The 26,913-nt window shown below is 47.9% G+C and overlaps 3 protein-coding genes across 4 annotated transcripts; 1 reads left to right on the top strand and 2 right to left on the bottom strand.

Moving 5' to 3' along the window:
* Window positions 1–2,355, top strand: LOC129587047 (uncharacterized). The gene is made up of 3 exons (XM_055480664.1): window positions 1–780; window positions 872–1,708; window positions 1,960–2,355. Exons 1-3 carry the CDS (start codon window positions 148–150, stop codon window positions 2,077–2,079), a joined length of 1,590 nt encoding a protein of 529 aa, XP_055336639.1. The 5' UTR covers window positions 1–147; the 3' UTR covers window positions 2,080–2,355.
* Window positions 2,226–26,504, bottom strand: LOC129586936 (uncharacterized). 2 transcript variants are annotated; one of them, XR_008690254.1, is made up of 3 exons: window positions 25,799–26,504; window positions 3,827–6,630; window positions 2,226–3,733 (listed from the first exon to the last, which is right to left on the bottom strand). XR_008690254.1 is itself a non-coding variant. In XM_055480511.1 (2 exons), exon 2 carries the CDS (start codon window positions 6,614–6,616, stop codon window positions 3,878–3,880), a length of 2,739 nt encoding a protein of 912 aa, XP_055336486.1. In that variant the 5' UTR covers window positions 6,617–6,630; window positions 25,799–26,504; the 3' UTR covers window positions 2,226–3,877. The 2 variants fall into 2 exon arrangements, 1 of the variants encoding a protein (XP_055336486.1); XM_055480511.1 differs by having other exon boundaries at window positions 2,226–6,630.
* On the bottom strand, window positions 17,878–24,575 carry LOC129590915 (golgin subfamily A member 6-like protein 6). Its single transcript, XM_055486400.1, has 3 exons — window positions 22,962–24,575; window positions 21,963–22,862; window positions 17,878–18,050 (listed from the first exon to the last, which is right to left on the bottom strand). Exons 1-3 carry the CDS (start codon window positions 24,573–24,575, stop codon window positions 17,973–17,975), a joined length of 2,592 nt encoding a protein of 863 aa, XP_055342375.1. The 3' UTR covers window positions 17,878–17,972.
* Window positions 26,505–26,913: the final 409 nt, after the last annotated feature.

The following is a 26,913-nucleotide window of genomic DNA, read 5'->3' on the forward strand; positions in this document are numbered from 1 at the left end:
GCTTCATAGTTCATACTTTGTAACTGTTTGTACTTTATTGCTCCTTGTTGTTGTTGGCGTTTTTTTCAAGAAAGATTACTCATAGTTGCTCATTTCTTACGGAACACATCAGACATCTGATGAATACGCACAGGTTCTTCGAACAGAATGTATCTTTACGAGAATCCTGAACGATCAGTGTACGCCTGGAACGCAGTGGATGTGGAGATTGACGGTCAGCTGCAGCACGGCTACGTGGTCGGCCTGAAGGAGGAGGACAGCACTCCTCCGCGTTTGATCGTCGATTTCGGGTGCCCGCAACAGCAGGCCGTGCTGGTTCCCTACGGGAAGATCTTTGACTGCTCAAACGATCGCTACTGTCACGCTGGCAAGGGAACGGCTGTGGAGGTTCTTCTGCACGACGGCCCACAGCGACCCTGGAGATGGTTTCCCGGGACGATGCTGGTTCCAGACTTCCAACACCTGTACCAAGTAGTGCTGGTGGAGGTGGCACTGGCTGGGCAGAGTCGTCGCGAACTCGTTCCCCGTCAGCAGATTCGCGATGCTCCCGGAGAAGCCGCCCAGCGAACGCCTCTGACAGCGGACCAGTTCGTCATACGGACCTGTCGAGTGCCCAGCGGGTACTGGATTATGGACCGCAGTCGGGCGGCATGGTTGCTGCGTCACCTTGAGAAGACGCTGAAACTGCGACTTGTCACGATTCTTAGCCAAAAGATGCACTCTGTGCGACGGCGCCCCGACCCGTCTTTGTGGAGGGGCCATGAGTTTGACGAGCATCCCGTAAGTTGGTGTCAGCGCTTGTTGTTGAAGTCGACGGTTTAGTTGTATGTACTAGTTGTACTTTGGTGCAGTTTTTGTTCTCGCCTCATAGGCGGATGTTTTCGAGAGTGATTGGAGCAAAGAGGCTCTTGACAGCAAATTCCATAAGGTGACCGAAGACCCCGATGCTTCACCGAAACGGAAAAGACCCTTGACGTTCGGGGAGCGTAAATTGGCGGTGCCACTGGAACTGCTGAAGGAAGTCTTCCACTCGCTGGACACCGTCGACCGCCTGCGCTGTCGCCGCACCTGTCAGCTATGGGAAGCCATTCTCACCTCGGCGGAGCTGTGCCAGGTTCTGCTTGTATCCCGGCAGCAGTTCTTCCCTTCTTTGAAAGTGGGTGGGAATGGCAATTACGTCATGTACAGCTGCATCTTCAAGCAGATCACGCCGGCCACCCGTACTATCTGCATCCGGGAAACCGTGGCATTCCATCTTAGCCGCTGGAACATGCAGAAAGAGACCGCGGAAGCGCTGGCGCTAATTAAAACGACCTTAGACGACGCCGACATCCGCATCGTCCGCTTGATTCTGTACCGGCGCTCGATACGGCTGAACGAGTCCACCTTTGACCGATGGGCATGGACCTCGCCCCTGGGCCTGCTGTCCAGCGAGACTGCCGCGCTGCAGTCCCATTTGGGGGCGCGTTGTGAGCGTTTGGTTTTGAAAGATTATCTCCTCACCGTGGCCAGTAAGAAGAGTGTGGTCTTGATGGAGTCGCGCATTCCGCTGGCCGTCTTCGTCCAGGGACAGGCCGGTGCGGCGCACATTGTGGATCTGTGGGAGCAGAATCTGCACTGCCAGGGGCGGCCGTTGAATCTACAACATATCACCGACGGCCTGGCCAATCTGATCACCAGCCGAGAGAAGGCCAAGAAAGTGATGAAGGTACGTGTGAACGAGCTTGTCCCGTAATTTCTATCGCATTCGCACAGCTACAGGAAATGCGGCAGCAGTGTCAGGCACACTGCATGCACGCCCGAAGATCACGAATGATGATGACTTTGGCTCTGTTTCTAACCTTTGAAATTTATTTATTTACTTATGTCTTAAAACTGGAGAGGGAAAGAATTTGGCATAGTGGTAGACGTAGTTTTATCGGGTGTTATAACGCGTTGCACGAAGTGCTGTTTCCGCAGATTCTCCGCGACTACCAAGCCAACGATCCGCGTCCATCAGCACAGTATCGCGGACGCCGATGGTGTGTGTACAACGTGGCCACCGTGGATGTGGCCAAGCTGAATCGCTTCTGCCTCTAAAGCTAGATCCAGAATAGATCCAGGAACAGAGACAGAAACAGAATCTATCCTGCGGAGTGAGCTATGCAGTATGGGTAGCGAACTACGCGGAAACACGAAACGTCGCACTGCTAATAGCTGACTTTTAATATCGAAAGTCTGGAGAACAGAAAATCAATCAACTGATCGGCGCAGCTCGATCGTAAAACGTAGAGCCAATTCAACAGCGTGCAGCGCTGTGCAGCACGTGCCATGCCGCGCCCACTATCAGAACGCAAGCCAATCACAAGAGACACAACACAGACACGTAGTCCAAAGGCGTAGCGCCACAGGCGTAGCGCCACTGACGTGAACGCTAGTGATCCCGGTCTCACATGCCTCTGGGGGGATGCCGAGCTCCTGTGAGGCTGGACACACTCCCGGATCCACGAGAAGACGACGGTCGCCGGTGTCTGTGTGCGCTCAAAAACATCAAATTCTCTTATTCCATTTATCACATAATTCCAAATGCACAATGTGAAATAAAGAGATCTGTATTAAAATACTATTCCATATCAATTCTAATACAAAAACAGATCAACAGTTATAAGATCAACAAAAGTATTAATCAAATGTAGACTAGGATCCTCCGTTTCTGACTCGTAAAGGTCACAGGTCCTGTCCACCGTTTTCCGCACTTTGGCCCATTCCGCTCGGTTGAGCAATTCTGCGCATCCGTAGTGCGACTTACATCACAATCCGCTTTAAGAATCAGGTGCGTATCAAGTACGACTTAGAAATACTGCTTCATCTTTGGAATATGGTGCGTATCAATTGTACGACTTAAAATGAGATCCGTTAAAGGTCATGGAGGGACGTCGTGTAGACAAGCGTAATTCGCTTCCTCCCTGATAAAGGTCATCCTTTATTGAGATGATCCGTTGAGATGTGCGACTCGTTATGGGTTAATGGTCCCAAAAGGTCATGCGACTGGAATTCCGGTACGGTGACTCTCTTGGGCGGTAATGATCCCAAGGGTCATCCAACTTTTCTTCAAACTTCCATTAAAGGTCATGGAGGAACTTAGCCGATTTTTGCCGACTTTCAAGCATTTCTTCGCTTGCCCCCCTGGTAAAACTTTTAAGTTGACCTTTCCGTCGCACATCCCACTTCAATATGCCTCGAGCGGCCAGAGTGCCGGCAGAGTTTACCGTAACATCTCTGATGGGGCCGGCTAACTACCGCATTAAATTTACCCCATGACGCTTCCACATTAAATCTTTTACTCTTGTTCGCCGCTTGTGGCCCAGCTTCCGTACGAGAGATCCGGCTTGATTACCGTTATTTCTCTCGTTAAGTTTTGACACTGAATCGCTTAAGGAGAGTGGCCGGCATAGTACACCGTAGCGTCTCTGATGGGGCCGGCTAATAGACCGAATCAAATTTAACCCCATTAATATTTCCACCTGTTGTCTTTCTCTTTTTCGCCGCTTATGGCCCATCTTCGTCTTCAAGAGATCCGGCTTGATTACCGTAGTTTCTCTTGCTAATTTATAACACTGAGTCGCTTAAGGAGGAGAGCCGGCTGACTGCCGTAGCAACTCCTTTGGGGCCGGCGTAATAGACCGGATCAATTTAAACCCCAATCGCTGCTCCACATGATTTCTTTATCCTTTGCGATTCTGTGCTATAAACGCTGAAAACAACAATTACACAAATGCAGTTAATGTTAATATGTCACGTCGCCTTTATACAACACCATTTCTCATTTCTCATTCTTGTGACGTACCGACGATTGCCGTAGACGCCCCTTTTAATAGTGTGATCCTAACGATCAGCACTATTCCATTTCATTTGAGTCGCCCTCCTCGCCGTCTCTCGGCTGGCGCTTCTTAGAACTTTCTGGTTGATTGCGGTCAGACGTTCGGTCAACTGGTTCCGTGGAATCAACTGCTATGACCTTTTCCGGGTCAACTTCTCGCTGACCGCGACCTTTCCCTTGGCGACTGCGTTTAACCGCCTCTACCCGGTGGCGTGCGTCATTTTCTTCCAGTCGCAGTCTTCGGTTATTAGGGTCGTCCGCCAGTCGCCGTTGCACATCAGCGAGGTTATCGCGGAGTCGCTGGTTTCTTAGGCCGCGTCGTCCTATCTGGTTAGGGGCGCGTTCTGGGCGTCGGTCGCCTTTATTCACCAGAAATTCGTTGATGTAGACGTCTACTCCGTCCACTGGTTCAATATAATCGCTTCCCATAGTATCTTTGATCTTATTAATCCGCTCTTCGACCTGGGAGGCATGGCGCTGTGTAAGGTTTCCCTTTTCCCTTCGTGTCCTACACTTTTTCAACGCCTTCCGAGCCGTGTGGGCTATTCCAACATGTTCCATAGGCTCTCCCAACTTAACCACGTGAGGTCGGAAAAGTGGCGGGATGTCATCCTTCATTGTGTTAGAAACCAACTGGTTCTGTGTTTTATAGTGTGCCAATCTCGCAGCGAAGACCTTCTGCCCCATCCTTTTTGCGGCATGGTCTGTGGGATCCACCTGTAATCCGATCGATGCTCTAGCTGCAAGTAACTTGAAGGCCGGATTCACATGTCGTAGAACGAATTGAGCCACATATTCTTGTCGTTCATCATAGTCTGTGTAATAAAATTGTGTCATCCCGACTGGGTCAGTCGTGTCCAATGGCACGTCCAATAGGCTCAAATCCAGCAAACTGTGTAATCCATTTCGTCGGATGGGGAGATAACAATCTCGCGCAGAGTCACGAGGAATGTATAGTCGACGAAAAGTTCCTTCTTCCACTCCCCTCTTAATCTCTCTCGCGTACCCAGAATCGAGTAGGAATTGGCTCAACTGTCTCAGAATTGTGCCAATTTTGTTGGCTTCAACCGAATCCGGCTCAAGTCCAAAGTATCGGCAAATTTCGACCGTTTGCTCATCAATATCGGTCGTCTTGTATTCCATATCGATACTTTCAGGACGTCGGTTGTCAAATCTGGAGTTCTGTCGCTGATCAGCCCGGCGATGATTATCCGGTTCTCGTTGACCTTCTGGTTCACGTTGTTCTCCTGACTCAGGCTGCAACGGTTCGTTACTCGCCGGTTGTTCCGGTCGGAGGTCACTATCCAGAATTACATTTCGTCGATGGGTCACGTTCTCTTGAGACGTTTCCGCAATCGAGCTGGTCCCTTCCATCGCATCGTCTTCTTGTACGACGCTCACAATTGGTTCCACGACGTGAACCATTGACTCTACCCGCTGATACTTTGGAGGTGAATCTTCCCGTTCAGTGCTTGATGACCTTTTGCTTGCGCCCGAGTCAAAGGTCGCATAAAATGCGGCTCTCTGTTGCCATCTTTTATCTTGTGGGTCAGGCGTTCGATTTCGCGTATGTTCACGTCTTTTATCCCATGACCTTTCGGGTGTTGACATCCTGACGTTACGATTCCGGAATGCGACTCCCATCGGCACCTGATGCCCTTGCTTTTCAGGCTCTGTACGGAATGTCTCCGCACGCCGTTTTTCTTCACGTCCTCTCGTCGCCGCCAAAATCTTTGCCGTATCGATTTTCCTTTGAATACTCATTTCTGTAACTTCGTCTCCATGGCGCACCCATCCTCTTCCGCCACGGTAATCTCTGTCATGAGAGCGTTCGCGTGACCTTTCGCTACGATAATCCCGTGTCCTTTCGCGGGAGTGTTCACGTGACCTTTCGCTTCGTCTTTCTGAAGTCCGCTCGTGTTCACGTGAATGTCCGCGTGACCTTTCTCTATGCGGCGGTGAACGGGGTCGTGTAAACACGTCATCTCGTCTAAATCCTCTGAGCGCCTGTAGAACATTGCTCTCGTTCTGGCGGGATTTGCGCAGGTCTTCCATACGCTCTTCAATTGCCTTCTTTATGTACGGTGCTGGGGCGAAACCCTTCTGCAGTCTCAATTTCTCCCGCAACAGCGCATCAAATAGTTCCTGTTGCATAGCGGCCGGATCACTCGTCAGAGTGTCAATCTGAATGATAAGAGACTGACGTGTAAGTTGCGCTTCTTCTTCGTTGAGGCTGGCTGTCGGTACAGTTGAACTCGACGGATTTGGCAGCGCCTCTCTTGCGGCCTGTTCGCTCGCCTTTTGATTCGCCGCATTGATCTTTGCCCGGAGTTCGTCCTCCAGCTGTTGCCGTCGCATTTTCTCCTGGTCCTCCTCGAACTTCTTACGGTATGCATCCGTTTGCGGGCATTTCAATGGCTCCAAAGTCTCATCCCAGCCACTTTCATGATTCTGGATCGCTTCCCGGTAACGATCCTCAAGTAGCATCCGCTCTTCAACTGGAATGCAGCCATAGTTCCTCGCGCTGATGAGGTTTCGAAAAACGTCCATGTTCCCCCGTTTAGCTTCCATAAGTCCCACGAGTGAAACGATGTGTGGGTCACCCAACTTGTGAATACAAGTGTAGCAAGGGAATTTCTTGTCAACCTTTTTGTTGTTCCTTAGACAGTCCGGACACTTTGGATTATAGCCCGTAAACTGATCGATGTCTGCCGCCGTTCCCGTACGTTTAGGAGTGGCTTGACCTTTCTGTGCCATTTTTCCGCTTCAATCTGTAATTATAAAACAATCCGTCATATTAACTTCTCCACGTTAATCCTTTCCATTTCCTATCCATATCAAGGCTTTTCTATCATTTTTACGCCTATTCCGTTACTGAGCTGAGACTTTCCTAGCTCCTGCTGCCTTTTCTATCACTGTAACGTGGTAACCTTTCTCACGTTATCAGCACTTTCTGACTACTGTGACCTTTTCTATTAGTCCTAGTACTGCTTTCAGTTGACCTTTCGTAACATTTTTCGCTTTCGTTTTAAACTGTTTTATGCTTTTTCTGTAATATGCAGGGTTCATTACTCGCTGCATATTACACTATATTAGTTCACTCGGATTCTTTCATCGATGGTTTATACGGCTTGAAATCGATTCGACCATCTGGCTTAATATGAAGCACTTCGTCCGCGATCAAGGCTTCAACGGCATTCTTAATCCACTCTTTATCGCTTTCAATATTCAAATCTCCCAATTCGTAATTGACGGCCATGAAGTTTGAAAGGTCATTCCATGACGCTCCATTGGTACCGCCAATGGCGTCCAAAGCTACATCTGTGATGGCTATCTTCCAGGCCTCCAGTTCCATTTTCAGTCTGGGCGTTCGTTCCGTGCCCTGTTTCGGAAGGTAGTAGACGACTTTGTTGTCCTTGTTGTATTTACATCCCAACTTTCCTTCCTTATATGCTCGTTTCAGAGCTCGTTCAGTCATATTAAGTGACGACCTTCCGTTCGTATTTATCGCCACTTGTCTTTTCAGGTCTGTCCCAAGCATTTCTTTCTCCCGAATAATCTGGAGTGCGTTCTGGACTTCGTTCCATGTACGATTATTCACGTCCAATGCCGGCCCTAACATGTAATCTGTAGCCTCCTTTGCCGGTGTACCGCTACTTTTCTGGGAGGATGTCGAGTCCGTTGGGTCAGCCGTCGCTGTCTCGTCGATCCTCAGCTTTGCCAGTGATCCTGATGATGACCCCGCCGATTTTGGTTCGGCTGTCTTCTTCTCCTCTTGTGGCGTAGTCTCTTGACCTTTTAAATCGCCGACCGACTTCGATCGTTCCTTCTCAAAGACGTCCTTTAATGGTATGAACAGTGATTTGTGAAACACCTGGCGCGCCGAATCCGCTTCAGCTTCTGCCGCTGCTTTATCCATCGGGAGCATGACCTTTTCTTTCTCCCGTTTATCTGACGTCTCATGACCTCTCGGTTGATCTTCTGCGGTAGTTCCAGATGTTTCTTGACCTTTCGACTGTTCACCTTTTTCTGTCGCAGGTCTAGAAGGAGCCGTTGTTGTAGTATCGTCGTCACTTCCCGATTCCGAGTCCATTGGGCCTTTTGTCTTCGATGAAACTGTGACCTTTTCCATATCCTGACTGTCGGACATATTACAGTGGATCTGTCTTTCCGGTGGTATTAGACCAACTCTCGTGTATCGGATCGGGTGTCCTTTATGTGCGTTTGTCGTGGCAAGGACGTTCTGTTTAATCAACTTTGGCAATACGCGTTCGGTTGCCGTGTCGATCTCCTTTATCATTCCATTTCCGTCGTTCCAAACTGCGTTGATGTATTGGCTAATCCGGTGACTCGTTGATCCTAATGGGCTTGTCATTCCCGCGATTGCCCTTTCCACTCGCATTGGGACCGCTTCATTCGGAGTTGTCAGCGCCTTATCCGAACTGGCTGGTCTGAACAACTTGGCCTCATACGAGAAACTCGGGTGCTTCTGGATAAGTTTTCCTGCGTTCCGTGCGAATTCCAATACGACGTCAAACTTCTGTTTAGTAAAGCTACGACGCTGTCTCTTCAAATACGTCTTCAGGCCTGATTTAAATTTGGATGTCACCGATGCTGTTCTTATTCGTGTGAAATTCTTCTCCGCTCCGTTATACGCTTTGATTATTTCATCGACCGTGTTCAAATTATCATCATCTGGACCGTCAAATTCTTCATCCTCTGTAAAGTCCAATTCGCTCTCTCCATCTGGTTCAGCGTAATTGATCATTGCCATTGCATCAACTTTCATGGCCTTTCCCTTCGTCTTAACGGGCTCGCTCTTTGCTTTTTGCCCTTTATCCAAGGCCTCCGCTAAGCTTCTTGGCTCAGTAGTCCTTGATCGTGTCGTTTTCGAATCTGTATGTGACCTTGCACTGACCGTCGAAGTGCTTGGAAGGCTCACTTCCGATGCCTCCGATTCACGCGACGTCTCCCGTTTCGCTTTTTCGCGAGTCTGTTTATCCTTGCGCTCCTTTGGCGTGGATGCGGAGATGACAATGGGGACAGCTTGTTTCACCGCTATGACCTTTCCTTTGAGTTTTGATGGCTCTGCTGTAGCCGATTGAATAACTTTCTTTGACTTCGTAGGTGTCGATGACCTTTCTTCAACTTCGCCAACTGACTCGTCCAATATCTCGACATCATGCGACGCTGGTTCATCTCTTTTCTTCTTCCCGGTGCTTATGCTATCGCTTTCGTCACCGCTCTTCTTTTCTTATCTTCTTCCTCCTGTCGTTTCTTCTTATCTTCTTCCTCCCGTCGTTTCTTGAGGAAATCGCCTTTCTTAACCTTGTCGCGGTTCATGGCCTCTTCCAATCTGGGCGCTTTTCTCGGTTTGACTTTTGAGGGCTTGACCTTTAAGGGCTTTTTATGCTTGTCGGCCGTTTCTTCGTCTGAGCCTTCTTCCTCGGGTGGGTCTTCGTCTTCCGACTCTGGTTCGTCGTCACCAGGTGGATTACAATAGCCACAGTTTGGTTCATCACACTGAAGGTGCTCATGACTTCCCTGGGCAATCTCTAACACTCTTTGTAGAGAACGTCTTGCCCCTCCGGTTTCAGTTAGATTTGCCGACGTGCCCGGCGCCTCTTCCGTCTCTCCGGCTCCGCCTTCTTGTGCCGGGGATGAATTTCCAAGTGTCTTGTCTCTTTCGGAGATCCCTGTGAGGCGACCTCCCACAAAGGGTTCTTCTTAGCGTCGTAAAATACCGTTTTGTACGATCCGTCTTCCATTCGTCTTGTGAGTCGGAAATGTGCTCCATCGATTTCCGCCCGATGCCGCATCATGCTGATCAGTGTACTCGCTTGAACCACAGCGTCTGTTCGGTCGCTCTCAGGTATCAGATCCCATAACTGCTCAATCGCTGCCTGATTCGCGTTTCGGGCGCTCTCTTCTGACACATCCCATGGGGCATATGGAACCGGGTCTCCTGTTATTGGATCGACTATCACTGCAGTTATGGTTTCCACAGCTTCTCCATTACCACCGAAAAGTCTGAGGGTGACCTTTCTGCTTGTCGCATCTGTATATCTCAGGACCGACTCATAATCATCTGACGATCGTTTCTTCGGGTCTGGATCCGCCGTCGGTTTTGAGCGAGTTCTCTCTTTGATCAACAGTTTGCCATCCGTTGTATATGTATATGCCAAGTGGTCATCATCTGTGCCCACTTTGATACGGATCCATGCATCCTCTTCGGTTGCGACTTTAGATACCACGTGCTTCATCATCTGAACGATAACTCTTGGGTTATGACGTTCTTCTGGAGGAATAAACTGTAGCGCCTCATTGACTATCGTTTTTGACTCTTTTCCAATGGCATCCTTGACTGACCTATCCGCGAGGGGATTATACGAGTCAATCTCTTTGTTCGTTTTCTTATCGACTATTCGTGCAGTGACCTTTCGTTCTCTATGATCTTCCCCAGTGTACTTGGCCGTGAAACTTCTACACCTCGGGAATCGAATCTGACCTTCCGTTCCTTTCGGCGTGGGTGGTACACTCTTTCTACCCACTGGAATCGGGGCCTGTGGCTTTACCGGCTCAGCTGGCGTTGCTTTACTTTCTGTGGGCTTCTTTGTTCGCTGCCCTTTCTTATCAGTTTCTTTTGGGCTTGTCGTCGGTGATCTTGCTCTTTTTCCGCTCTTCGTGGCTCCGCTAGATGGTTCTGTAACCGAACTAGTGCGTCCACGTACTGATCCTGCGGTCGAGCTGGCCCGTGACCTTTCTGCTCGTTCAGTTAATTCAGCTTCTATCTTTCTCTTTGTTGCCAAAAGGTCCTCGTCTGTCATTTCGTCGACTGGGGCGTCTTTTTCAACCATGGATTTAGATGGTCCCTCGGCGCTGGTAGTCGGCATCTGTCTCGCTTCCGGGAACACTTTAAGGTACCTAAGAATCTTTTCGATAGTCGAAGGCCATGGTCTACCGTTTAGCGACGGATGGTATTGCCACATCGACGCAACTTTTATCGCGTATTCCCTGCGCTCTTTTTCGATCAGTTTCGTCTTTTCCTTCAGCGCGATATGACATGGTTTGATGACAGCTTCCAGGCTAATCAGCTTTCCATACCATGCGTGTTCATCTTCAACTCGCATATGAATTCGGTAAAGTTCACGACACTTTCGGTTTAATTCCCGGATAGCTTCTAAATCCTTTTCTGTCAGTTCGTCGTTCTTATCCGGAATGATATTTAAGCGTGCATCGTCCTCTCTCAGATCCAAAGGAAGCTTCGGTGCGTATGCATGTATCGACGGTTCACCTGGGGGCGTAAGCCGTAATCCGTCTGGTCCAATCTCGTCCAAGTTAGGCCCCAGTGACGGTAAAATTCCTCTCGGTCGCCTATTTCCTCTGTTTGGCGAATTGCGATGTAGACGCTGCACACCCAGTTGCTGCGGTGTCCTCATACGAGGCGCTCCTATGTCCGATAGTGCCAAGCCTCCGGTCTCCGGAAAAGGCGGTAGTATCGGAGATGACCTTTGTGATCGCGGTGGAGTTCCGCTGAATCCACCATGTCCCGTAAATCGACTCGGTGTGGTCTGTTGCGGTGGCGGCATCAACATTCTGGCCGGTCCCATCGGTGAAGTATATGATCCTGGATACGGTTGATAAGGGGCGGCGACCGTTGCTTGTCCCGAATACTGGGTTCCGGCAGGTGAGCCGTGGTGCACCCAGTTAACCGTATCCTGGTAGCTCGTCTGCTGTCCTGGATCGTGATACACATAATACCCTGGACTGCCGTAGTAACCTCCTTGAACTGTTCCGGGTTCATTCTGGGCCGTTCCCGCTGATGACGTCGATCCTTCACCATATGAAGTGTCATAGCCATATTCACCTTCCATTCTTATAGGTGTTGATGCTTTTAGTGGGTTTCCAATACTTTCCAAGTCTGAATTATCCGAGTTTTGCCGTTCCAATCTTTCCATTAACTGTGCTTACCTTCTATAAAATGAAACAATTAAGGTTAACTTTTTTGCACAGTGTTGACCTTTCTTTTTCCTTTTCAACTCCTATTTTTAAATTATTGTGACCCCTTATTTATGTCTATGTGGTTATTTGTTCTCTCGTCCTTTAGTTATCCGATCAAGGAGTTCTTTCTCGGCTGCGTCCTCAGGTTCGCCTTTCTGGGTCAATAAGTCCGTAGGAGTTGGTTTCTTCTTCTTCTGTTTAACCTTCCGCTCGTTAATCGCTTTCGCTATATCGCGGCCCAATTGTTCAGCTTTTGATTTGACCGCTTCTATCTCCTCTTCTCTCTTTTTTATGAGGTCATTCTCAGTACCGGTAACAGTGCGTGGTTCGAAAAAATTCGGGTCACGCTCTGACATCTCAGCGTCCGTACGCTGTTTCGAAAGGTCATCCTTATCTTCGGTGGCAGTGTGTGGTTCGAAAAAGGATTGTTGCAAGTCCTTTTTGGAGGAACGCTCTGGTACTTTGGTGCTAGTTTCGGTATCTTTTTCCAGTGACCTCTCTGCCAAATTACCAGCCTCCGCGTTCAACTTAATTGTGACTGCGGTTTCGAAGTCCTTATCTTCTTTCCTTTTTCTTCCTCTCTTCTTATTTGGATTCTGTCCGTCTTGGTGACTTTTGGTCTCTTCATTAACTTCATGTAGCAGAGGTGGTTCGAAAAATGGTTTCTGTTGCGTGACTGAGTCATTTTTCGGACTCCGCTCTGGTTCGTCTTCTTTTCCACTAACATTCTCCATTTCAGGTAGCAGAGGTGGTTCGAAAAATTGATTGGTACCATTTTTCGAAGCATGCTCGGCTTCTTTCGTTCCTTTTTCGTTCAACGTTCGTTGCGAATTTTTCTCGTCGGGTAATGGCGGATGCCATGGTTTCAAGCGATCAATGGAAACTACTTTTAGGTCTGCTTCTTTCTTCGGGTTCTGTTCAATGACCTCGGCTTCATTTGGTCGTGGGAAACTGAGAATCTTCCAAACTTTATCGTACTTCGATTTAAAGTCCGATTGGTTTTCTTTCTTTCCTTGTTTCGTATCCTTTGGTAGCCGTATCAATACGAAGTCTCCCACTTTGAAGTTCGGCTCAGACTTCTTCTTATTGTAAATCTCCGCATTCTTCTCATAAGCGTCTTTAATATTACACCGTGCCACTTCTTCTGCAAAGGTCAAGTTCTTCTTCATGGTCTCCACCCATTCGTCTGGAGTCCCATAATCATCGGGTATATTCGTTTTTGTAACCACATCTTCCGGCATTGTCATTTCTCTGCCGTGTAGCATATAGTATGCTGAATATCCGGTTGTGGCGTGTACGACTCTGTTCATCGCCGAAATAACATATGGGAGGTACTTGTTAAATTTTCTTTCATTTCCCGCTTTCAGGTATTGTGCCAAGCCATCAGCAATCGTCTGCATCTGTCTTTCAACTTGGCCTTGACCTTCTGGGTGATATGCGGTTCCAAATGTGTGTTTAATCTTAAACACGTTGGTGACCTTTGCTAATACTTCAGCTGTAAAGTGTCGTCCGCGATCCGTATGTAGGATGTGCGGTGCTCCGTGTACCAATATCACGTGCTTCACGAACACTTTAGCGAATTCCTTGGCCGTCGCCGTTTTCATCGGTACTGCAATCACGTATTTCGTCAGTTGATCGATGAATACCGCTATGTATTTGTATCCGCGTTTCTTCGTTGGGAGCAACGGTCCTTTCAGATCAGCGTACACTCGGAAGAACGGATGTCCAACCTTAATCTCTTGCAATTTTCCAGGTGGACATTTCCTCGGTGTTTTACGGAACTGACATCCTTGACAGGCGAGTATGTAATTCTTTACGTCTGTACTCATCCTGTCCCAGTAATATCGGAGTCTTATTGCTGACAATGTTTTCTCAAATCCCAGATGTCCCGCTGCTTTCTCGTCGTGCAATGCGTGGATTATTGCTCTTCGCATTGACAACGGAACAACATATGACCTTTCAAGTTTTCCATTTTTATCCTTTACTCGGTATAATATACCATTCCATAACTGGTAATGCACTTCAAATTTCGATCTTGTTTCCGCATCTGGTAGGTGTTCCAATTCGTCTATGATCATTGCCAGATGGGGATCTTTCAACTGTTTATTCCGCAATTGCAAGTTTGAGTCATCAACCTCTTCTTCGTCACCTTGCAGGTTGACAATGCGAACTGTCGCTGTACTGAGTTCATTCCAATCCTTGATGACCTTGCATCGTGGTAACGGTTTGTACCGCTTTTTCGCCTGTTTTGGGAATCTCAACAGTTTGATTGGGCATTCGTTCAACGCTTGTGCCACTTTGTCCGTTTCCCAAAGGTCTTCTCTATTCTCCGCTCTATCATCAAGTCCCGTGACCTTTCCATTCTGCATTTGAGATTCCGCGTCAAGTCCGGTGACCTTTAAGTCACTAACGGCGGGCAACCAGCTTCTCACTCGGTTCACTTTTGCTTCGTTTTCAGCCGACTCGTTCGCCGTAGCTGAAGTGACCTTTAATCGTTTCTCCCTCTGTTCCACCATCTGCAGGAACAGCTGTCCAACTTCAATTGCCGGTTCCTTCGTATCAAACTCCTTCTTGTAATCCTCGAAATTCGGAATCTCGTCAAATTCTTCTTCGTGACACGTCGGACCTTCAATTGGCGCTCTTGATAACGCGTCCGCGTTGTCACAATATTTTCCCGGTTTGTATTCGATTTTAAATTGGTGGCCTTGTAATGCCATTGCCCATCTTGTCAAGCGTGGATTCATTCCAACTTTATTCGTTTCTGACCTTAGCAAGTTGGTCAGCGCCTGATGGTCCGTCCTTACGGTGAATTCTGCGTAATCAATGTACGGCTTAAATTTCCTGACAGCGAACACTACTGCCAGGCATTCCCATTCTGTTACACCGTAATTCTTCTCCGCTCCATGTAGGACACGACTGGCGTACGCGATCGGATGTCCATCTTGTGACAGCACGGCTCCGATTCCTTCTTTGCTCGCGTCGCATTCAATAACGGTCGGTTTCGCGGGGTCAAACTTTGCCAGTACTGGACCTTCACACAACAACTTCTTCAAACTATTGAACTCTTCTTCATGCACTGTGGTCCAGTCCTTTTTCACGTGTTTATCTTGTCTCAGCAACTCGTACAAGTGGCAAGTCTTCTGTGCGTATCCCATTATGAATTTGCGATAATAATTCGCCAGTCCGAGAAATGACCTTAACTGCCTTGCTGTTTGAGGCCGTTTGAATTCTGAGACCGCGGTGACCTTTTCCGGATCCATTCTGATTCCATCTTCGCTGAGTATATGACCCAGGAATCCCATTTGTCTCATTCCAAATTCGCATTTCGTTGGCTTAATCGTGAATCCCGCTTCCACCAGACTCATTAAAACATTTCGCAGATTCTGCATGAAAATTTCCCAAGTTTTTCCGGCGAAGATCACGTCGTCGATATACCCGAAAACGCAACCTTTTCTTTTCGCTTTCGAAAGTACTTTATCCATACACAATTGAAACGTTGCTGGTCCGTTGCATACGCCAAATGGCATTCTTTTAAATCGGTACATTCCATCTTGTGTTACAAAGGTCGTCTTGTTGATTGACGCTGGATCCATTGGGATCTGCCAGAATCCACTTTGTAAGTCCATTTTTCCGTAATATTTGTTGCCTGCGCACGCGTCGAGCAACTCATCCGGATTTGGTAACGGGTAATTATTCTTTCTCGTTAGCTTGTTAAGCATGATGTAATTGACGCAAAATCTTGTTCCCATTGTTCCGTCGCCATTTTTCTTTACTGCCAATACGACTGGGAAACTCCACTCGGCGTCTGACGGTTCAATTACATCTTGTGCCAACATCTCTTCGATATGCTTTGTTATAAACTCGCGGCCTGTCCAACTCGTTCTGGCCGGGTTACATTTTACTGGTTTCGCATCTCCCGTATCAATTACGTGGGTGACCCCTTTCACATCTCCATACGGTTTCCTTGATGTGGGTAAGACTTTCCAGAATTCCCAAAACGCGTTGTACACGTCGTTTTTCTGCTCTTGGGTAAGGTCAGGTCCCAATTTCAGGTTTTCGATTATCTTTTTAAGTTCAGCTTTCGTTGTCTCATCCACCTCAGGGTCTTCGAGTACGTTCTTTACTGTCCCTGCGTTGACCTTTACATTCTCCATATGTTCATACGGCTCAACGTAGCCGAGAAGCTGATTTTTCTTCACGATTCGGTATTTGCTACTATGATTTGCGATGACGATTTCGAAGTATTTTCCCCTGTGGTCCGTCACTCCTGCCAGCGGTTGCACTTCAGTTTCCACTTGTGGGACCGGTGTAAACATCAGCTTGTTTTGAGCCGGTGCATATTTTCCCATCTTGACCTTTACGCGTGTGCAATTTGACGGTTTCAGTTTAATTCGTTGGTCACTGTAGACTTTGATCACGTCTTTGGACATTCTGGCTTTTTCCACTTTCAACCTTCTGACTTTGATATCCTTTTCTTTGAGCTCGTCTACTTCGTCATCTTCATCCAAGTCCATCAAATCTTCTTGCTCCGAAAGGTCACTTACACCTGAATCTTCCGAAGTTGTTGAATTGTCACTTGAGCTCGTCCACTCTGAATCCGAATTACTGCTCTCATATTCTTGTGCAGTGGCTTGACCTTTGTCAGTCTTTTCGAGTGGGCGCTCATCAACTCCTTCGTCTTCCGATGAGAGGTCACTTTCACTTTCCCGCGAATCGCTAAGTTTTTTCGCTTTCGAATTTTTGAGCAGAGGTTTGTCCCCTTCTTTTGCCTTTCGCCCGTTTCGTGCGGCGACTCTTGGGTGACTCCTTGCTACCCGAATTCTCGTTGGTGACCTTTCTGATTGGTCGGAGTTTGACCTTTCTTCGTCCGATTTTGACTTTTCCAGTTCATTTATTTCTTCGCGGCTCGTTAATGGCTTTTCGGTCCACTCGACCGGCGGACATTCCTCACCGTCATCGAGTGACCTTTCCCCGTTTTTTGCCTCAGTTACTGGGTTTTGCTGTTCATTCGATATTCGTTCAACTTCTTCTTTAAACTTCTTCCACATTTCGCCTCTGTCCGTTAACATCTGCGCAATGTCGAAAGCCGACTTTGAACTTTCTTCTGTTTCGTTCGATTGTCCTTCGGCTATCTCTTGAGCTGGTTCCTCTTTCTCTGCTTCTTTGACAGTCCCTTTATCGGCTTCATCCTGTTGAACTGTTTCGTAACCTTTAGGTCGTTTAGGACCAACAAAGATGCAGTTTGCCATCAGCTCTTCGGTGACCCATTCATCATTTGGAATCGTTTCATACATGCACCATGTATCGCCACCTCGTTCTGGGTAGTCCACTCCGTCTGGATCTGGTGCAAAGGTCACCTTTTTCTTTTGCATCAAACCCGGTAACCTTCTTTTCCGAGTTACCTGTAGTTCTCGCATTTCTTTTACGTCAAATTTGGGGATTTCTTCCTCGAATTTCTTCCAATATTTCTCGAATGCTTTTTCGTTTCCTTCTTTTAACGCGTTGTAGTACACTTCAAGTGATTCGTAGACAGGTGTACCGAGTCCTGCTGGGAAGATGATCGTTCTCCCCTCGCCTTTATACATGTGGTTCACACGGAAGTCCCAGAAAAGGTCAACTCTCGCTTCTTCCCACATTTCTCCTTCCTCGGTCATTTCTTCTATCTCTCGTTCAAATCTCTTTTCTGTTGCTACCGGATCGAGAGGATCTTGGATTCCTTTCTCGACACGTTGCAACCAATGGTTTAGCCATCTGCCTCTTCCAATTATAAAACTTTCCACACATGACAGCCACGTTCGATATCTATTCCAGTGATACCGTTCGATGTGTGGTTTCCACATTTCGTTTGTCCGCATGATGCTTTTCGCTTTCTTTTGGGCATGACCTTTAAGGTCTGCTAATGCGGCATTACATCTTGGCCATTCTGAAGGGTCATCTTGAGAGGCATTTTCAAAACATTCCGCGCATTCCCATTGTGGTTGCACCCTGCACGGATCCTCAAAGTAACCGTGGTGACAACTCCCGGCTCGTTCTTCTGGAGTTAATGTCCTTTGACTCGCTTCAGGTTTAACCTGTTCCTGTACTGTGGTATCTTCCTCACATTCGATTGGAGTCACGCTTTTATCCTCAGAGGATATTTCAATGACCTCTGGTTCTTTTTCTGTTCGGTGACCTTTTTCTGTTCGGTGACCTGCTTTCAATTGTTCGAGTGCCTTGTCGCGGATTTCGCCTGTAAACATCTGTTCCTCTTCAACTATTCGTTTCAAAACTCGTAACCTTTCACTCTTTTTATCCTTCCCCACTTTAGCCGTCTTTATTTCCAGTGCCTCTGGTACTGGGATAGGCTTTGCCCACTCCATGTCTGGCACAAGAGATTGTTTTGCTGCAACTGCCGCTTCTTTCTGTGTGGCAATTATCTCTTCAATCGTTGGTGACCTTTCGGTAGCAGGTCGTGGTTCGAAAAAGGGTTCCTTTTGAGATTCACGTTCTGTTACTTCCTCTTTGGTTTTATCTGAAAGCCTTTCATTTTGGGTAGCAGATCGTGGTTCGAAAAGGTTCGAATTACGCTCTCGTTCCAAGTTCTCAGTTGCTGATGACCTTTCGTCTTCCTTTCCCAGTGTCTCTGGTACTGGGATAACTTTTCCGACTTTTCCATTTTCATTTTTCGTTTCCAGTGCCTCTGGTACTGGGATAATTTCTTCCTGCTGCACTTTTGTCATTCCCGGTGCCTCTGGTACTGGGATGACCTTTTCTCTTCCCTTTGGTGCCAGCAAGGTCCGATTTAATGTCTTTTCGATCTCCTGCTGAATCATTTGCAACTGCTCAAATGGTGACAATTCTTTTCGCGTCATCTTTTTCTTTTCGTTTCCCGGTGCCTCTGGTACTGGGATTAGCGTTTTATTAACCATTTGAGCATTTCCCGTCTGTTTTACAAGTTCGGTGACCTTTCCGACTTGAACTTTGGCGACTGGTTTGGGGTCATCCTCTTTTTCTTCTTCACCTTCATTGTCCATCAGTACGAATTTCTTTTCCAAGAAGTCAAATCCCAATAGCACCTGTACGTCGTCACACTTCGGTCGGACGTAGAAGGAATGTTCGCTTGTCTTCTTTCGTAAGGTCACTGGCGCTACACAGTAGTGCGTCACCAGGAATCCTGACGTTCCGCTAATTCCGTTTATTTTCACCAGTCTATCTGGTGGCAATGGGAGCATGTGGAGTCCATTCTTTTCGCAGAACGGTTTGCTGATCAGCGACGTCTCAGCGCCGGTGTCCAACATTGCGTTGACCTTTATGTCTCCCACTTTCACTTCGTGAGTGTATGCTTCAATTCTTTTAGGCAATTTTCCGTTTTGAATCTTCAATGTGTGAATCTTACATTTCACAGGGATGAGCGATACTGGTCCTGGATCCATATCGGGAAGCACTTGTCCTTTTGCTGGAGTGCTATGACCTTTCAATATCTCGCTCAACTTATCAATCCTATGTGGAACGTTAGTCCGAACATCGTAATATTTTCGCGGCTTTTCTTTATTTATTTGCTTCTCTGTACCACTGGTAACCTTTTCCACATTCTGCACTTGCTCATTTGCTTTTGTGCTATCCATGTGACCTTTAGTCACTTCACTTATCGTCTGATGGATCAATTCCTCTTTACGATTTCCATTTCGTTTATCTCTCAGCTTCTCAATGACTTCACTTGTTATTTGGTCAGCTCGCTTCAATTCGTCTTCTTCGCTATCTTTCATCTCATCTGGTGACCTTTCATATGTAACCATGTCATATCCTTTTTCGGTCATCCATTCGATCACCTTCGCGGAGATTTCATTGTTCGTTTTTGTCTGATCAATTTGTGAAGACATTCCGTCTGTTCGGGCTGGTGACTTGTCATTGGCATCCTTTTTCAGCGCCTCCGATAAGTCCCGTGACCTTTCAACTGCGTTACTCTGTTTCGTTTGCGCCATTTCATTTGACCGTCCTTTTTGTTCATTTTGCGCTAAGTCCTGTGACCTTTCGTTGCGCTTCATGACAAATCCGCCACCTGTCAGCTTTTGTATGGGGACTTTTTCTCCATAATTCGGCGGTTTATCCTGTGGTGGAGCATTACGTGAATGATTCCAGTCAGCGAATGTCTTCTTATATTCTTCTGGATTGAATACTGGGACTGGGTTCGATGACCCTTGCGCTGGTTTCCCGGTAACCAACTCTTCCAGTCGCTTTCTTTCACATTGCGTTCGCAACTGTTGCATGTCCCAGTAGTCCTCTTGTGACATTCTCGCTTTCTGCTTTGCTTTCGGCGTTACGGGTATCCACATCCCGTGATTGCCATTCGGTCTGTAGGCCACTTTTTGCCACTTTTCCTTCTGTTGCAGCGTTATTGCATCTACAAGTGAGTCATCGGAGTTCTGTCGTGCCAATTCGCCATTCTTTTGCTGCGCTGTTCGCAGTGTCAAGTCTGTTTCTTGACCTTTTAACACGACGCTGTCGCCGTGACCTTTGGCGTTCACACCTGCTCCGTGACCTTTCGCTTGAACTTTTCCAACAGAAGGTGACCTTTCATCTTTACTAATGACGGTGATATTCTGCTTAATCCATTCTTGCCTTATTCGCTTCTCTTCTTCGTCTTCTGAACCATTCCAAAACTTTGGCTTTGGTTCCCCGTAACAATCGCACCTTGGCTCATTCGCCTTGTCGTTTTCATTTATCTGTTTCCGGAACCATTCGTGGTGCATTTCCACTTCTTCTGCGGTATCAGTTTGCGGTTTCTTTTGGTTTAACAGCGCTTGTCGAATCTTGGCATTACGTTGTGCACGTCGTTGCGCTAACACTTCTTCGCTGCAGTACGGTGACCTTTCATTTTGCTGCACTTTTTGCAGTGTCGCGCTACCGTCACGACAATTCCCACTCGCAGTACCATTCTGCGGTGACCTTTGGTCCCGTTGCGCGCTTCCACTCGCAGTACCATTCTGCGGTGACCTTTGATTCTGCGACGGTGTCCTTATAACCGTTCCATTTCCTTTTTGCGATGACGGCATCCATATAGCCGTTTCTCTTTGCTGTGGCGGCGTCCATCTAGCCGTTTCTTGTGGTTGCGGCATCCATATAGCCGGTCCACTTTGCTTTTTCGCTGACGGCATCCATATAGCCGTTGCAGTGGTCACGTTCACTGCAGTACCATTCTGCAGTGGTGACCTTTCCCTTTTATCCGGTGGTTTAGGGTCGGGTCGATCAGTAGGCTCACCGGTGCCTACTGATCTTGCCCGTTTCCCTGAACCGGCGCCCCTCCTTGTTGCGCGCCCTGCACATTTCCCTGCTGTTGATCATTCACCGGGCCGCCTCCGTTTGGCTGGCCACCACCCTGTTGGTAGTTTCCGCCTCCATTTCCACCGCCTCTGTAATTTCCGCGGCCATAACCTCTGTTCCTTCCTCTGAAGCCGCCGCGACCGAAGCCACCGCCGCGATAGCCGCCGCCTTGGCCGCCCCCATTTCCATTTCCATAGTTTCCGTTACCTTGCTGATTCTGGAAGTTCGCTTTCGCCTGGTACCATTGCGTAATCAGGTCATATCCATTTGCGACCGCTTGGCGCCAACCACCGAGCCCGCGCAGTCGTTGCCACTCGTTGAAGGCAAACAGGTTTGGGTTCTGTTCCGGTGGTGTGTTGGCGAATTTGCATCCCTGGGTCTGGTGGTTGCCATACATACAGTATTGGCACATCTGAACGTTGTTCGCCACCCATCCGTCAATCATTTGGAACTTGAATTCTGTCCGTGACCCTTGATTCTGCTGGTAGTTCTGGTTTCCTCTATTTGGCTGAAAGTTGCCTTGACCTTGACCTTGATTCTGAAAGTTTCCTTGGCCTCCATTCCAGTTTCCATTCCCATATCCATTTCCGCCAAAGTTACCGTTACCCCCTCCTTGTTGTGGTAACCCGACATTCATGGGGACCATATTCTGTGGTGCAGGTGGGGCCACATTCTGTGGAGCCACATTCTGGGCTACTGGTCTCACTTGAGCTGCTGCCTGTATCGCCGCCACCATCGCGTATGTTATCGGTTGCCCCGTCTGACTGTCGATAAAGGTCACCTTTTCCGTGACCTCTCTGACCGGAGTCTCTGCGCGGTATTCAACCGGCTGCTGGGCTGGCGCAGCTGCCATTCTTTGTTGCGGCACGTTTTCAACTTGACCTTGGCGGATGGTCACGTATTCCTGATTACGTTGACCTTTCGGCGCCTTATACTTTTCCTCTCCCGTTGCCCAATGTCGAAAGAAATCTTTCACGTCCGTCGGCGTCTTGCACTTCTGTATGCGCAATGCTTTGTAGAGTTCGTTATCCCCTCTACATCCTTCAATTAGGAAACCCACTGCTTGTTTCTCTGTGATGATCCGTTTTGCTTTGAATCGCATCATCGCCTGGTAATACTGATCAAGCGATTCCTTTCCGAGTTCGAATTTCCTTGCATAGGCCTCACGTAAGCCTAAGACTTCTTCGTCTCTATCGCCATATTCATCTTTGAATTTCTCCATCCATTCAGTTATTGAATATTCAATTCTGTCTTCTGCTGCGATGTCTTTTTCGCCTTCGAACCAAGTTTTAGCAGGACCTTTCACCGCACTAGCAATCTCAATCATAATTTGGTCGTCCGTCAGCTGGTACGTCCTTTGAGTTTCTTTTACCAACCGTGTCCATCCACTCACAGTGTCGCGGCTGCCGTCAAAGGTCATGAGGGGTGTTTTCCGAGCCATCGAATTGAGTGCCTTTGTTAATTGTACCGCTGTGTTGGCTGCTCTCTGGTCCTCGTCTTCTTCGCTACTCTCATCATCATCGTGAGTTCGTTGCGCCTTCCCATAACGAGACTTCCTTGGACGTTCCTGCCGGCTGGGGGGTCTGTCTCGTCGTCCTTCGTCGATAAACACATTCGTTTCGATGTGCGGGGGAAATTGTGAAGGTTCACCTCGACTCATATGCGGGTAACTTTCCGAAGGTGGCTCTTTGTCGTCTTTGACCTTTTCGCCATCTCTTTCATTTTTAACACTCCCCTTACCGGTGCCGGTTCGTAGCGGCATCTCAAAGTGGAAGCTTTTGCCCGTGCCCGTTTCATGCGCCTTGCTGTAACTGGGCGGAGGGGACTCCACTGTTGCCGTTTTAACTCCGTATTGTAGGAGTTGTTCATCTTTGTGCTTGTTAGACGTCTGGAGCGCCTTGTTCTCATCTTCCAATCGTTTAGTTCTCAGTTGAAGTTCTTCTCTTTCCCTCTTTAGATCAGAATTTTCCAGGTTGACCTTTCGTAAGTGTTCCTGCAGTTTAAAAGACTCCTGCTGGGTGACCTTTTCTTTTTCCCGTTCCATTTTTTTGATGTGCTCGACCAGCTCACTCGTTTCTTTTTCGAGTTGCTGATACTGCCCAGCGGCTGATCTCAGCTGATCCTTGATTGCGATCAACTCATCATCTTTTGCCAATGCTGTGGTGGTCATCTCGACGAGGTCAGTGTTCAACCTTGCAATTTCCTGACTCTTTTGAGCGACCTGTTGTTGCCACTCTTTGTCCTCCAACTCCAATGTTGTGACCATCGTGTCCAGTCGCCGTGCTTCCTTCTGCCATTTGAGTCCTTCCTTAGTGACCTTTTCAATGTCTTCTATGACCTTTTCATTCTCCTGGTTGACCTTTTTGATTTCTTCTTTCAGGCGTTCTCCTTCAGTAGCTGTGATGTCTCTTGCCTCTCGCATCGCTTTGATTGCATCATTGCGCAACTTCTCAGCTTCGTCCGCCCGTTCCTGATGACCTTTTGATTCTAGTTGTAGAGTACTGACTGCTTCCTCCCGTAGCTTCAGGTCATTCCTTAGTTTGAACGTCTCCGTCGCCAATGTTGTCAACCGTTGTGTGACCTCTGCGAATTTGGTCGCGTACTCGTCCCGTTTAGTTTCAGCTTCAGTGACCTTTTGACGCAACTGGTCACATTCGTCCTTCAATTCGGCTAAGTGCCGTGACCTTTCCGCCGACTCTTCCGACATACTCTCGTTCAACTCGCTAACCGCGAGATGACCTTCCATTTCTCTGTCATCTACCATTTTGAGGTACTCTTCAGCGAGTTCTTTTTGACGCTCGTATTTAATCTTCCATTCATCCGCTGCGCTTTCCAAGTCGGCCTGTTGTTGCTCCAGTTCATAGATACGAGCATCCAGAGTTCCTATCCGATTTTGATATTCCTGTTTCCTTTTCGTCACCAGGCCTTCCTTGGCTTCGAGTTCCTCTTCCAACTCCTTTACGCGTCTCTTCAGAGTTGACGTGGGACTGTTCGGTGATGGCGATCTAACATTGATGACCTTTCCCATTTGTGTCCGTTCAATAAGGTGCTCGGGTATGTCCTTGAATGGTGTCATCCCTTCAACACGGTCAGCTTCCTTCATCGCAGTCTGGAAGGACATATTCATCGTCGCTTCATCATCCGTGAAGTATGATTCATTCGATTCATCTGAGACCATTGGAGTTGCCCAAAGGTCATCGCCTGCGGTTTTATCGATCAGTGAAAGGTCATCCAGTCCCAGTTCAACGAGTTCTTCTTCGGTGACCTTTGTGTTTCTCCCGTCCACTTGAGCCAGGTTCACATTTTTATCCTGCTCATTCGTTCCACTAATGGTAGCATCAAGCTGTGATGCTCCAACTGGTTCCGCTCCTCTTACTGTGGGTTTATCCTCCCCGGTGACCTTTGTCTGGTTCATCGGATTGCCTCCCGCCGTAGACGCGGGAGTTTCCTTTCCGTCACCGCTGGAGCTCTCTTCGTTCTGTATAGCTCCAAGCGCCACTTGGTATGTGTTATCACTGCCTTTGCTGTCCTTTCTTGCAAAGGTCACAGCCGCTCGGGTCTGTCTGTCATGTCCGACTGGACGCGCGAGCGACTTGTATTCCTTCTTATAAGGATCAACTGTGCCTTGTTGTGATCCCCGGGAGCTCCTGCTTCCCTGACTGCTAGTGGATGTCGGTTCCTCTTTGTCCATGTTGATCGGATAACTTGGACGCTCCTGCCAATTGTTCTCACACACACGTTATTGTATGGTTTATTCAGTTGTCCTAAAGGTCACTTCGTACTTCGAAATTTTTCTAAGTCCTTTGTAAAGGTCACTTTTCGATTGAAAAAATTTCAACTAAGTCCCTTATAAAGGTCACTTTTTCGGTAAAAAGTTCGAGAGATTTGCCCTAAAAGGTCACTTTCGGACAAAACTTCGAGACGGCTTCTACGGTTCCAAACACGTTAGTGAATGAAATCTTACAGCTGCTGATATCGCTGTACCACTATTCAGTTCAATTTCGCTTCGATAAAGGTCACCGTTCGTCAGTTTCAGATCATAAAGGTCACTTAAATTGGTCAATTTGGTCAATTCCAACTTTTTGGTAAAGGTCACTTTTCAAAGTCAAAAGTCAACTTCTGGTCTCAAGGGTCACTTTCTGACTCAACTCAACTCGAAAGATCACCTTCCAGTTCAATTTCTGTTAAAAGGTCACTTTCCCGCTCAATTCAAGTTAAAGGTTACTTTTAAGCTCAATTCGATCAAAGGTCACTTTTCCTTTGTCTCAACTCAAAAGGTCACTTCTCAACTCAATTCAAGTCTAAAGGTCACTTTCCCGCTCAGTTATCTCATCTTAAATCAAATTTCCCATTACGACTCTAGTTCAACGGAAAATCCCCATTCGGGTTGTTTACTTCGTTCTGATTGGTCCGCTAGCTCAAAATATTCAGTTCAAATGTCGACCAATCACAGCTCAGATAACTGACCAATCACGTTAATCCGTTAAGAATTTTTATCTGCCTGACGTCACGGTCAACGGCCAGACATGCGCGCCGCGTGCAAAACTCCGCCTACTTTTACACTCAGCTCAGTACGGACCAATAAAAATTGCCAATTTTACCAACTAGCCAATCTCGTAATTATTAACGGTTTTCTACCTGTTAACCGTCCGTCCGTTCCGCGTTCCACGGGGAAATGATCCAAATGATCCAGATTCTTCTCCACAATCCGCTCCCGCGCTGCCGCTTTTCCGTAGCGGTTGTGCCGCACGCTTTTAGTGTGCTACTGTGCCGGCTGACTGCCGTAGCAACAGTAGTAGTGCTCTACTCCAATTTGGAGGAGTCTGATCTGGTCTCTTCCGTGCGCCCCTTTTGGCGCTTCGCCGCTTGTGGCCCACGGCTTAGGATTCGCTGAATCCTTGCCGAGTACCAGTGACACCAGTGTAGGTCTTCGCTGAAGACTCTACACCGAGGAACACTGGCGACTGAACTCTTGCACTCTTGCACAGCTAAGGAAACAGCACGGTTCTTCGCTGAAGATACCGTACCGAAAACCGAAGCTGGAAATCCGCGTCCGTTGGAGGAAATTGCACCGCTTGTGGTGTGCGCTTTGCTGTCACACAGACCTGCGCCTTGCTGGTCGCGGGTAACACGTCAAATAACAGGCCAATTTTGCCTGACACAATTCAAATCAGATCAGATCAATTCAATCAGAGAACCGCTGTCGGCTCTGCTACCATCTAAAGCTAGATCCAGAATAGATCCAGGAACAGAGACAGAAACAGAATCTATCCTGCGGAGTGAGCTATGCAGTATGGGTAGCGAACTACGCGGAAACACGAAACGTCGCACTGCTAATAGCTGACTTTTAATATCGAAAGTCTGGAGAACAGAAAATCAATCAACTGATCGGCGCAGCTCGATCGTAAAACGTAGAGCCAATTCAACAGCGTGCAGCGCTGTGCAGCACGTGCCATGCCGCGCCCACTATCAGAACGCAAGCCAATCACAAGAGACACAACACAGACACGTAGTCCAAAGGCGTAGCGCCACAGGCGTAGCGCCACTGACGTGAACGCTAGTGATCCCGGTCTCACATGCCTGTACGCCTTAGCACACCACATGCAGAACTGGTGCGAAGCGCCCGCGGATGCTGCACTGTCGGGGGAATCCAGCTGCCAATCCAGCGACGAATCCGCTGATGAATCCGGCCAATCCAGCAATTATAATTCGGAATAGTGGTAAACAATCGGCAGATTTTCTTAGGTTGCTGA

The sequence above is a fragment of the Paramacrobiotus metropolitanus genome, unplaced genomic scaffold (assembly GCF_019649055.1).
Source record: "Paramacrobiotus metropolitanus isolate TYO unplaced genomic scaffold, Prichtersi_v1.0 Parri_scaffold0000001, whole genome shotgun sequence".
NCBI lineage: Eukaryota > Metazoa > Tardigrada > Eutardigrada > Parachela > Macrobiotidae > Paramacrobiotus > Paramacrobiotus metropolitanus.